At 38.6% G+C, this 13,894-nt stretch overlaps 1 protein-coding gene across 2 annotated transcripts in view; it reads right to left on the bottom strand.

The window, feature by feature from the left end:
- The window catches only part of auts2a (activator of transcription and developmental regulator AUTS2 a), a 327,281-nt gene that overhangs the window by 37,940 nt on the left and 275,447 nt on the right, over nucleotides 1-13,894 (bottom strand). For both annotated transcript variants that reach the window (XM_088906828.1, XM_088906830.1), the window contains one exon: nucleotides 1,680-1,728. In XM_088906828.1, coding sequence (XP_088762954.1) covers nucleotides 1,680-1,728 — 49 coding nt within the window. The remainder of the gene's footprint in view (nucleotides 1-1,679; nucleotides 1,729-13,894) is intronic.

The following is a 13,894-nucleotide window of genomic DNA, read 5'->3' as shown; positions in this document are numbered from 1 at the left end:
GCCCAGATGGCCCAGTTTACCTTGAAGGCCTAGCTGAATGTAAACCCCCTAATAAACATTTCATGTGTACCAACAACAAGACCCAAACTATACAACCAAAGTGCAAACCCTTGCACCTGCCCTCCAGCAAATATTGACATTATCTTCACACAATTGTGGTTCCTTTCAAGTTGCCTTTCCTGAGTTTGAGAAGCCTGAGTGCTAATCCCTTTTAACAAAACTGCCCCTATGCTTCCCTCCAACTCCCCGCCTAATCTTTTTCCCCAATAAAAATACCAATGGGACAAGTTTTCAGCACCTGGATTTAAACTGATTCGCTGCTTTGCCCATTCGAGCAACTAAAAGGAATTAGCATATGGCACGAAGAAGGGAACTCAGGGTGAGAAAATAAAGACAGACATTTAAATGGAAATTGGGGGCAAAAGAGTAACCCACCATCAACCACGAAAAAGCTTATTTGTGTACTGTTTCCCAAGCAAAGCTTTTCTAATATAAAAAGAAGCCCTATGTTGATTTAGGCTGCACAAAGGAAGCTTAATCCTTTCAAGGGAACTAAATCACCACAGAAAAGTGTCCCTGAAGAAAGACTCTCTGTCAAGCATGGCCATTCACCCCTGAATGGATGCCACAAATCAAACTCTGTAAGTAAACAAAGATGAGAATGTGGGAAATGTGTTTGATTCCAAAAGAAAACGGAGGAAAGAGGAACAGACCTTGTCAGCATCAATCAACCTTCATTCTCACACTTCAGAAGGCCCTTCACCCTAGAAACCGACCATTACTAAGGAATGTTGATTCACTGGGATGCCTCCTATTATTTCGGCTTCGGCACAGAATATAAGAATACTCAAATTCCAAGGCTTTTAATAGCAAATTAGTGAAATAAGGTTCCAGTCACATGTGGCACAGGCCAATAGGTCAGAAACAGATGTCTCAACTTTTTCCCTCTTTTTTTTTCAGGGAATTCTTTGCTTTTGCTTTTATCTTTGTCTGCAATGACACTCCTAAAAATGAAGACATTTAAACATGTTTTGAAAATGGCTTCAGATGTTTTAAATGATTTTTTTAGAATTTTACATTACCTTCTAACAACAACAGCACAGCACTTTTGAATGTATTTAAAAATATGGAATATACGCGTTGCACTATAATTTCATATTCTAGAGATTTTTTTCTTGATGATTTCAAAATAGTTAAAAAATAAAAGCCGTAATGTTATATTATTTGTATATGCACATCACTTGATAGCAATTAAAAATACTTTTCTGATGCTACTGAATAAACCAAAAGAAATGGGTTTTTAGTCTTTTGCAGAGTTCCAAATGCATATTTAACACGTGTGTGGCAGTGAAAATTAGTATAATGGTTCCTTGTTCTATGCCATCTGACAACCTCTTAAGAAAATCAAAATAAAACCGGAATGTAAAAGCCACTTTTACTGAGCAATAAATAGCACAGGGAAAGACAAAAATTAAAAGCTTCCATCAATGCAAAATGTATGAACAATTGCCATAACAAGCTATTCAACAATTTCTAGAAAAAGATACAAAATTAAACATTTTTTCCTGATGACTAGCTTCAGTACACAAGGCAGCAAGTGCAACAGGATTTTTTGTTCACACCACAACGTGTCACACCAATGCTATTTCAAAGCTCTTGGAGAAAACAACTGACCATACCTTTACTTGCAGCTGTGCTGAAGAGTTTCTCCGAGCTGGCATCGGAACCCTGGAAGCAGAAAAGAACGTCAATGTTATCCCTCATCCTTCATTGCCTCTTTTGCATCTAAAAAGAAAGGCAAATCTGTTTCTGGAAGGCTTAAGCTCAACATCGGTGTGTACATTCCCTAAATCACCACAAGCTGGCACTCTTAAACCATGAATAAATCACAGTCTGGCGTGTGTGTCGTCCAGCATGCATGAACGCATTTTCTGAAGCCTGTTTTCACAACTAGTTCTTACACAACGCTTTAATAATGAGATTTACTGGAGTAGCGCCTTTTTAGCTACCAAACCAGAACAAACAAGGCAACAATTTGCAGCTGTACAGGTAAATATGAAAGAAGCAACCTAACTTCAAAACATTTCAGTAAAAAGAAAACTAGACAAAATGCCAACACATAACATACCACCAAACTTGAGTGAGCAAGGATGCCATTAGTGTACTAACTTTGCCAAATGTGCATGGAATTTAACAGCATTGCTTTCAAAGTGTTTGCATGGTGATTTTCCTTTCCTATAGACCATGCCAACTGTCTTTGCTTTGTGTTCTGTTTGTGGAAACCACCTGTTTACCTTTTTGTGCTACCCAGGGATTAATGAGGAACTGCTAAAAGATGACAACTGCTACACGAGGTAATTAGGTACTGAACTAGAAACAAAATCTGTTTTGGTCACCAGCCCCCTTTTCTGGACATCATCTTCAATGTAAAGCAGATCCACCACAAAATAAATAATTATAAAGTCTTTTATTTTATTAAAGAAAATAACATAACGTTTTGTTTGACAAACACTTTGAGACACAGGTAATACTCAGCACAGTGAAATAGAAGTCTTCTTACATAAATGCAGAGCATAACAAAAAAGTTCTTATTTAAAGAAAAAAAAGTCCATTAAAAAAACCTTAGCTGCCAGAAGAAACGCCTAAGCAATATAAAGTACAAGCATTTTAGATTGTTTCATGCAATAGATATTTTCCTGTAAACATACAAATGCTTTGAAATGCTGTCATTTTATAGAACATGGAACTTTAGGTATATCTTGCTTAGGGAATTAAGTCTTACGTATTTAGTACAGTATGAAACACAGCAGACTTGAAGCGCTTTTATCATTGTAAAATTAAGCTTAGAAAGTTATCCTGACATTCTTCTACATTATAATGCATGGTTACTAATTTCAAACTTTTAACAAGGGTAATTATTACATTACCTACATAAATATTTAGTATTATTTTCACATACACCTGGAACTATAAAGAAAAGCTTTTACTAAAAATCATGCTCACTACAGTGAAAATAAAATTTTGATGGAGAAAGTTTGGATGTTATCTGGTTATATAGACTCAGAGACATTTTGGTGTAGTTTACAAAGGGTATAGAGAAGCCAGGCAATGAACATTTTCCAAAGAGCAAAGAGAACACGCAAATCACAAGGCACTTTGTAAGACTGCAGGTGTAAAATGGTGTACAAGATTATAAAATGGGAGTGTTACTATTGTATTACAGAATATGTACAATCCATTTCCTTAATACTAATATTTAGAATTAAAGTAAGAAAATCTATTGGACAAAGAAAAACACGCTTTGTTACATTGAGAGAAATCCAGTTTTAAGTACTGACACTATTGCATAAAATTATTTTATGTTGGTTTACATCCAAGACAAACTCCGTCAGAAGGAAGAGTATATATAATCTGCAAAATACTCTTTTAATATAGGTCTCTATAGAAATATGTATTGTCAGCATAAGTGATAAGCATTTTCTCTTGTAAAGAAATCCCAAGAAGGTGAGATGTTAAAGTAATGCAGTGTAAACTGAATAATGTACAAACAATTTATCCAGAACATTAAAAACGTACTTAGCATACCTTTAATGTGGAGAAGCTGGTGGGGCGAGGGGAAATAAGAAAAAAATCATTTTCCGCTTGGTAAATATAGCCCTACTGCAGATTCAGGTTGTGAAACAATGTAATCCACAAACAGGCAGCAAATTCCATTTTATTTAAATTACTGACAGCCATGTGCACACCACCCCTTCCAAAAGGAATCCAAAGAGAAAGCAACGGAAGACTGCACAAAGCCAATATACCACTTGGACAAAGAGAACCGTGTGCCTCGCTACCAATCCCTGCGACACGGCAGATAAGCTGAAAGATCCTTCTGCACAGACACCCTTCCCGGGGTTTGGGGATAGATTTGTTTTCACACAATAAGTCACATTTGCCAACTTCTCACTTTCCAAAGCCCCACATTCCCTAATAAACAAATCCTCGTACAGCGGGCTGCCACCACGCATGGGGGTTAAATAGCGCACGTTGTCAAAGAAAGTGTCCACCTTCTGTCAGAAGAAGAAACGGGATTCATTCAAGGGGAAATATCCATGCAAGATGGGACTCGGGAATCTTCCTTTCGTGTTTAGTTTGTTGGCCAGCTTAAATTCCATGTAGTGCAAAAGCCATCTTCTGCAATTAGCAATGAAAATGGAAAGCAAGCAGGTTTTTTCTTTCGCTTCTTCAGAGGTGCCTTCTCCTTCCTCACAGGCTTGTGTCTTGTGGCTGCTCGCAAACCCTTAGCCAGTCACACTTGTGCCTTTTTCTTCCCTTCAGTGCTCAACATAAACGCTCATTCATTGAGCCTTGCATTCCTAAGGTCCTTCCCACAACCTAATCCTCCTGCTTCCTGATTGTACCTGACTTCACTTACTCCCCCTTTCCACACAAACAAGTTTTTTTTTTCCAGGGAGAACGAAGAGCATTCCGAGACCAGGTCTTCGGAGGGTGTGTGTGTGGGTGTCTGTGTTTGTGTGTGTGTGTGGGGGGGGTGAATGGAACACAGACAGTGCTGCTGGCAGGAGGGCCAGAGAGAGAGCTCGAGCGAGAATGAGGGAGGGAGAGAAAGGAGAAAGAGACAGGGAGAGAGAGAGAGAGAGGGGGGAGGGCTTCTGACTAGAATGGTACTCTTTCACTCACAGTGAGGCACGATGATGTCAGCCACTAATGAATTTCCCAGTACGGTGCAGCTACCGTGAGGGAAAGAAAACAAAACCTCCTTTATAAACAGCATGCACCTCTCCATAAATCTGATCCATGGCTTTCCTGTTTACCATACTTCAGCACAGATTTCTTTTCAACTTGACTTGGAAGCAAACACACTGACTTGATTTACTTAATGCACCGAAGCACGAACTGTTGACCAGTAGGTGTTTTTTAAAAACACACAAAATGTGTTGTAACCTACAAGTGACAAAACAACATACTACCCACCGCCACTCATCTTTTTCAAAACTATGATACTATATACCATAGTATAGTTAGCGTGCAATACATTTGCTAGTAAACAGTGCATTAGTCTGAAACTGGCAAAGACATGGACCTAGCACACTCAAGGAATGAGAGTCACCTCCCTAGGTACCTGTTAGGTATTCTGTATGATGAGCTGAAACACATATTTTGATCTCTGATTTTCATAGTGATTTCATACGAGAGTCCATCTTCAGTTCATGCCAAACGATGCAGGAAAATCCATAAATTATACAATCCATTGGTTGTACCTCAGCTAATCAGTATTAATTTACTGTCTGAGTCACATGATCAGCAGCAGTAAATCATCTCAACTCCAAACCCTCTTTGCAAATAAACACGTCGGCTCATCACCTAGAACTGTAATCCTCTCTCTTCAGTCACCATGAGGTTTCAGCACTTTCACACATTTTAGACCTTAATTCCTCATTAACCCCACAGAAATGGCAGATAAATCTGGTTACAGTTATGGGCCCAGGTATGGTTCTCTGGCTTGGCATTATGCTGGCCATGTATACTGACAATTGGATTCAAAGCACAGCAGTTTACACTGGCTGTATTACTCTGGAACTTCATCTCCTTAAAGGGGAACAGTCCAAATTTTTCAGACTGATTTTTAAGTCTCAATAACAAAATAAATGTGACCAATTGACGGCGACAGCTAGGGATAATTGACGGTATTGCAAAATTTTATTAATTCCAAATTAAGCACAATCATTAACTTTGTGTATAGTCTCCACGTTGTTGTAAACCCCTGGTCTCACCACGATGTGAAGTGGCGCTTCCTGCTCATTAGTCACCGTGATGACTAATGTAATACAATGTACGAGCAAATGAGTACAGGTAGTACAGCAGACATTTCACCGCAGAAATGCTCCAACATGACCTGCATGCAGAGTTAACAAGTAAGTAGTATTTGTCAGCAAAACACGTCTCAAAGCCATGAACAAAATTTGGAACAATTGGATTAAAAGAGATGTATTCACAAGCCTGCTTGTTTACAATGTAATAAGGCCGCTTCACAGCACCAGACATTCTGTTGCCTCATTCTGAATCGCAGAATATTTTGAGATGTAAGTTGGAGGTTTTATGCGTTACTTCATACGTTTTACTTTCATTGTAGTTTGAAATGCACTCATCAGTGCCGATTCTTTCTAACCGCGAAATATAAAAATAGTCTTGCAGTTCCCCTTTAACTCAGTTAAATTCAGCTCTTTAACTTGAGTTACTTGCACACATATATTGTGTGGTTCACCTGAAGAGTAAAAAATTGGAATCCAGTCCATGGTAAATCTAGGTTATATTTTCCTAAAAGTTGGGATCTTAACTTCTATTTCGGGGTGGCATAAAGTAAAGGAGACCTAGAATACTTAATGAGAAGGACCCAAAAATGCAACCCACAAAATAGATTCAATTCCCTTTTACCTCTGCTTAAAAGCTTCTTAAAAGTATAGTATTCAGGAAGAGAACATAGGGCTTTTAAGACATAAGACTATCTTTTAATTCACCCTCCAACAAAACCAAGTAAGTTAAAAATTCCATTGTTTGGATAATCTTGTTTGAAAGCAGCTTCTTTTTAATTCTGCTTTGTGAAAAATGCGGCGCATGAAAGATGACAAAGCCTTCGATAATTAGGAGTATTTTCCGATATTCGCATTAAAACACTAAGGGAAACCACAGGTTTGCATCTAAAGATGTATACTTTCAAATGAAAATATTCTTTCACAGGGAAAAGGAGGAAGCTCCTGAACATTGTCAATCTCTTTTTCATTCAGGGTGTTATCGTCTGTCTACTGTTGGGCACAAGTTTTTCCTACGCCTTGCACAATTGCCCTTACAGCCCCAAAGTCCAGCCATTTATAGCCACCACCCTTCATATCCCTCCGGTTCTATTTTTATTGCTATATCTTGAAGTCTATCATACTCCTCTTATCAGTCACCTATGCGGGCTGCCATTTCATGACTAAGTTGATATGGACATGGCTAAAACATCTATATTATAATTACAGTATATACTAATATATATGTTCATCCTACAGAACGATTATAACAACTCCCTTGGCTGGTCTGAAAAAAACAATCAGAGAATTTCAATCTGCCACTGAAAGAGATGATTGTCAGAAGAGAAATGTTGCTGGCACTTCTGGCCTATCAGCTAAGATGGAATAACGCCAGGCCAGTGTGTTAGATCTGTTGATACAAGAAGGCTAAGACTTAACATAAACATGGAGCTTAGAACCCAAATCTGTTATTAGATTATGCCTCTTTGTTGCAGTATGTTGCATAAAGGCATGATGCGATCTTCTGAAGTCAGCTTGTTTAACTCTCCTGTTAAAGCAGTTAATGACTACTGGCTTCCAAATGCAAAAATTAAAATGACACCCTCACCACTGCCACCTCCTATGACTCAAATATAATAAAAACATTTCCTTCACATATCAGTTAAAACTATGTTGCAAAGCCAAATATTTTACATCATTAATGGATCAAATACCCACAAATCACAGAACCTGAACAGGATATTATCTGATCTGAAGATAACAGCAGTCTATAACTGCATGTGTGTGCATGGGCTGCCTGCAATGGAATGTCGTCCCATCACGAGTGTAATCCCACCTCCTGCCCTCTGCTTCAACGGTAGGGTCCAGGTTAGCAGGAATGAGTGAGTTTCTGATAAAGGCTGAATGGCTGACGTTTTGACATCCATGATTACTGAGAGACACCAAACAAGGGGCAGGCAGTTTGTTCAAAAATTATTTTTAAGAAAATGCTGACAGGCTCAAAGAAAAACATGTTTTGAGTAAAGTCAGGGAAATGTGCTGTAAAGTGGTAATTTGCATGGAAAATGCAGGGAAAACAGTCCTGGTGCCAGATAAACACTTAGTCGACACACTTCCAATGTGTCATTGCACTTTCTTTCACCATCTGCAGGAATGACATGTTTAACAGCTGAACCCACAAGTATCTATTCAACACAGACCAAACAAAAGCCACCTTGTGAGATTTAACTTCTAATATACACTTTCAGTTAAATGAAGCGAACACATGTTCACCATTGAAGAGGAGAGAAAAAGTAAAACTGAGGGTTTCATTCACGTCTTCCCCTGTACAATTTTTTATTTATTCCTACAATCTAAAAGCCTTTTGCATATGTATTTGCATACCGTCTCTTCAACGAAAATGTTCTCACAATATGAAAACTACTGACATGTCACTGCTTAACATAAAAAGCCACCACCTTCTGTACATAATGCTGAAGGGCTCACTTTAGGAAGAAGTGGATATTGCCCAAACTTAAAAAGAGAAACAATGGGCATTCATCGGATGACATTGCAAAAAACGCTCTTTTAAAATCTCAGTTATTGGGAAGAAAACATTACGTTACAGGCATACAGATGGCACACTACAGGATCTCAGCTATGCTGACAGTTGAACACTACAAAAAATTCAACAAACAAATAGAAATATGCCAGTGTCCAGATGTGACAGAGATTAGGTGTTTGCAAAAACGGTGAGGTATACAATACATCTCATTCTTTAATGGCACAGCCAACGAATTGAGGCGAAGGTTCAGATGTTTTCCTGTTATGTATGCTTTAATTGCTTCTAAAGTTCTGTCTACAGACCATCACCCTTCTTTGCTGATGTTTTGTCATCTCATATTCCTTTATTCAGCCTTGATCCCTGCTTCAAAGGACTCATTTCAAGTATTTTCAAAAGCGGTTTAATTTTACAGGAACTCTTTCCTCGATTGCAATCACAGGAGACTCTCTTTATAGGCTTTCCTACCATTACTAAAATCTTCCTCATTTCAAATATTACTGATAAGCGTAACATGAGTTCACATCAGGGATGCTGCAAATGTAATACGTTAAAAGCTCAGATTAAATTCACCTTTGTGCTTGGCATTTTGAGGTTCATTGCTTGATTTTATTTATGTTGGATTCTGTGAGATGTAATGAAAAGCGAGATCATGTTTAATACGAGGTCCCAAAGCATCAGTTTTGAGCCATCAAACTGAGATATGGCATACTCAGACAAAAAGAAAACGTTAACACACCTTCCATTTCAGGTTATGAGTGGATGGCATGTAAAATAAACTTGTGCCCAGACTTCCACAGTAATTAAAGAATAAGTCTTAATATTACAGGCAACAAAGGCATGAGGTAGCAACACTTTTAGCAGCTTGACGCAGAATCAAAATATAAAAGCAAGCCTCTCCTGTTAAATTTATTATTCTTTTCAGATCCTTTCCCAATCCTAACCTTTTCCAGTTATTTCTTCCTTATGTAAACCCTGACCAGCAAATCCCAGTGTGTTCGAAGCCGGAGAGAAGAACTTGCAGGCTGGGGAGAGAGCACTTTCCTCACTTTTATTAGATTCAGATGGACGCTTTGAAAGGGCTGCGGAATTTGTACTCCTGTGCTTTGGAGAGATGATCATTCATGCTCTATTTCTGAATTTCCTTCCTAATGACTGGGGGTCTTGCCAAACTCTTCAAACAAGGAGAAAAAGGAAACAAATGTGACCCTGTGACCCGCCAGAGCCCCAGGATGAACATCTGATTCTGAATGCAGTGGGAAATCAGAAATAACACTTCCAGTAACAATACTGATACTGGTGATTGTATAGAACTAGATGTATTTGCAAGTCAAATGCCCTCTTTTTTATCAATTCACCGTTGCAGCCTTCTCTGAGCAGGTAGGACAGATAGCAAACATGCTGCCTTGCAGGCTTTTCACTGTCTGAAGCTCAGGCAGCAGGAGCTGATCCTCACCCTGCAAGGTAGCCTGGGGTAGTTGTACACAGTGCATGGCTTGCAGCCAGGAGACAAGCTGCAAATCCATATTAGAAACAACCTCCCTGACAGGAGGAGAGATCAGCCTCCTAAGTATTATGCAGATTTACTCTTGAAATGGAGATTAAAACGTATTCCAGTAGGTCAGGGCAAAGGAAGACGAAACGCTTTAGGAAAACTGTGCTGTCAATGTAAACTTGCTCATCCTCTCCAGATCCCACCAATGACACTCACCCAAAAGGAAGACTGAAACAATTGGCACTGAGACCTCCATCTTGTTTTTTTGCTTCTTTTTTAGCACAGACACCTATCACCATCTAGGAGGCAAATCGCCACATTCAGGGGAGTAGGGTGACTGAAGTGGATAGTACTTCCTATCTCCTGTTATCAGAATTTATGGAGGTGCCACTGTATCGGGCTAAGCGATAAGGCAGAAGGCTGACATAAACACAGGAGGAAAAAAAATCCCTGTCTTCCCCCTTCCCCCCTACTTTTTGGGAGAGGAATCTTTGTACACTCATTAAAAGCAACCTTATCTCTGTAAGACTGCAATGCGCTGCAAATGACAACTGCGCCTAATCTCATTTTCCAACAAGCGAGTCTGACAGCACCTTTCTTTCTAATTCCTGAGACACGTAGCCAGACATATATTAATCTGTCAGTCATCGCTGGTGGGAAAAAAAAAAGAAAAAGAAGAAGCTGTGCATTTGTGAACATGAAGGGGAAGAGACAAGAAAGAGACTAGGAGACAAAACACAAGGGATTTGGAAGTAACAAACAGCATTCATTTCCGTGTATATATTATATAAGTCATAAACCTAGCTAAAAGACAGGATGGTTTAGGGCTTAGATGTCTCCAGCTCCACTGTGAAAGACAAGCCTTTGAATTTAAAATCTGTAAATATCAATGGGAAAAAAGGCCATCTTTTTCACATCTTTCACACTTCTTTAAGGCAGCATTTATCACAGAGAGAGACATTTCATGTAGACACATCAGTTGGATGTGGTAAAAATGGAAATTTCTGAGATTAAAAAAAGACATCTCTCAAACATGCAGGAGGAAGAATTGTGATGAGATTTTTTTTTCTTACCTAATAAAATAGTTCTCAAGCTAAGAGCTAGGAATACTTTTCAAATGCTACTTGATGGAAAGTTCAGCCAAAGTTAACAATCTTTAGGAATAAAATCAGATTGTGCAGCATATATTTTAATATATGATTCTTGTTCTTTCAACTGCCGAAGTAATGCAAATGTATGGAAATTGCATCTGGACTATGCAAATGTTATGTAGACTATAAATGAAGGCATTATCTACATCTTCACGTGCTGACTACATGAAATGTCACAAAGAAGCATTCTTTAGTTGTGGTCAAAAAGATTTTGCTGATAATCAAAATGACGCTCCTTTTAGAGTTCATTTTGAAAACAAACTAGACAGGAAAATTATTATAACCTTCCTCGTCAAATGCTCTAGTTACATCCTTAATGCATTTTTTGGTTTTGAAATATCTGAGGCCCCTTTGTCCAAATCACAGACTTCCTGGCGAGAACAGTCGGGTTTGCCATCCATAATTTCAGAGCACTCAAGGAAACTTCAAAGGTATTTAAAGAAAATGACGCTACCATCAAAATATTTGGACATATGTACATCAGTTTCAGGCTCAAATACACTTTTCTTGTATTTCCATCTCATTTGCTATTCATTTATTATTGTGCCTTTTATTTCATTTCTAATCTATTTCCAGATGAAGAAGAAAAGGGAAATTTTCAGCCTCAGAAAAGACAGATGACAAAGCTGTTTGATACCAGACTCAGTTCATTTCTATCATTACTGAGGTTAGCGCTTAATCTCATTGAATTAGTGGTTGGATTTCCCACCTGCATGTTGTTTATAGATGAAATGCGCAATTCTGAGCAGTAGAAAATGAAATCAACTGAGAAAACATTATGTGGGCAACATAGGAAAATGCACTTAAGACAAGCTTACCGATAGGAAGCATAAAATGTTTTTGAAAACACTGTCTATCAGTGCTCGTCTTTGAGACAGGATCTCACAACATTATGCGGTCTTTGTTTTCACTAACAACTGGTTTGTTGTGGTGCTTCTCTCCCTGCTGCAGGGCACAGCTAAGGAGTAGTTTGAAATTCCTTTACCATTAGCAAAACGTGGGAGATGTGGAACTGTGCTTTTTGCTGACTGCTTGGTAACCTACTAGGAAACATTTGCTATTAACTAGTATATCAATAACGCTAATAATCTTTCTGCATGTATTCATTAACTAATCATATCCACTGTATTTCATGTTTAGCTCAGTTTTGTGTTCTATCTGTGCTGTGAATTTGTAAGGACATTATGCTCCACTGTCAAGTACACGATTGAAGGCAAATAGAATCAATTCTAAAAATGTGATTCAGGAATGATTGAGTATTTTACTGAAGAGAAATAAATCAATGATTATGTTAAGAAAATCACACCAAGTTTAGTTCAGATTTTTAAGTAGTATTTTTAACATGAAGGTTAAAATAGTGGTGCGTGTTTTCTTTTATTTTATAAAACGACTTCTCTTTATATATTAAATAAAACTTAATAATGTCATGCCAGAGATCAATTTAAGATCTTAAATAAAAATAATAAAAAATGTAGTAACTGCCTCATTTATATCACATCAACGACAGGGATATAAAGATTGCTGAACATATGAAAGCAGTTTGACAGGATTACTAGGATTATTAAAAAGACTGAATTAAAACACAGCCTGTGACATTTGTAACTCTGAAAAACTAAGCCAATAAAATCTTTGTGTATTTTTTTTTGTTCTGGTTTCTGCAGTTTATTTTGATCTGAAAATGATTTATGAGAATTAGCAACATCTTAAGAGGAAAGGTGACAAAATCTTAAATTTAAATATTAATGCAGCACACACCACCATCTCCAAATTCACCGAGCTAACCAGACTGGAGCAGGCAAAGAAGAAACACAGAAACACAAACCCCCCAAGGTCCTTGTTAATTCTTGCCAAGTGCTGCGTTGTGTGGGATTATATTCTCCTTTGTTACTTTGTTCCTAGAGGCACCGGGGAAGAGAAATCGCCTACTGTGTCTTTAAGACAAATCACTGCAGAGAAAAGGGAGGAAATCGCCAGGAAGCACAATATTAAAATCTGTCTGACCTCTGATATACTCTGTAGCCCTGAGCAATCGGCCTGGTTGGAGAAATGCGGCCAAGGGTTTAAGGCCCTAAAACACCCCGTTGAGACCATTCTGTCAGGCACAGAGCAAGACAACCCCCCCCACACACACACACACAGACACACACACACTCTGGGGCTTCATTTTTTTGAAATACTCGAATGTGGGGGCCTGATGATAGGCTCTCCAGGGGACAAGAGATGGCCTAAGACTTCAAAAGCCAGCAGCCTGGCAGACAGCAGGGAGGTCTCTCTTTCGCTTTCAGCCCAGGCCCCTGCTGGCTCTGGAGGGGTTTCTAATTGCATTTCACAGGGATTGAACAAAATAAGGCCTTGTTCTCCCTACAGTAGCTTCCCTGCTGGGGGAATGGACGTGATTTGAGACTCCACTGTGTGACAGAAAGCTTTAACATGTCAGAAATCCACAGAGAGAAGGGTTGGATTTCCCTCTGGAAATGCTAGAACATGGGGGACTGAACATGAAAAAGACCTTTCTGTCAACCTTTAACCCTTTAGCTGGCAATTATGCGAGCTATCCTGCATGACCCAAATGGAGGGAGCTGTTAAAACAGAAAGCATCCACACTTTGAAGCTTTGGCATTTAAATTTTTTATGACCAGCACTGGCCCCACTGTTTGGAAGTATATTTTGCCCTGCTGTTCAGTTTCTTTAATTACATGCCAAAACGGCAGTAGGCAGCAGCCATGTTTATTAAAGATCTGAAGAACCCATGTACTAACATAACCATCTAGTGTGACCTGACAAAATATAATTAATTGCTGGAAGCAACTGAAACAATATCTTCAAATCAACAATGACAATTTTATAACTAATGCTGATAATTACTATAGGTAAGATAATGCTAACAAAACCATACAACATTACCAGTATG

The sequence above is a fragment of the Atractosteus spatula genome, chromosome 27, assembly GCF_055471065.1.
Source record: "Atractosteus spatula isolate fAtrSpa1 chromosome 27, fAtrSpa1.hap1, whole genome shotgun sequence".
NCBI classification, from domain to species: Eukaryota; Metazoa; Chordata; class Actinopteri; order Semionotiformes; family Lepisosteidae; genus Atractosteus; species Atractosteus spatula.
Note: the sequence above shows the minus strand (reverse complement) of the source record. Positions and strands in the feature narration are given on the sequence as shown.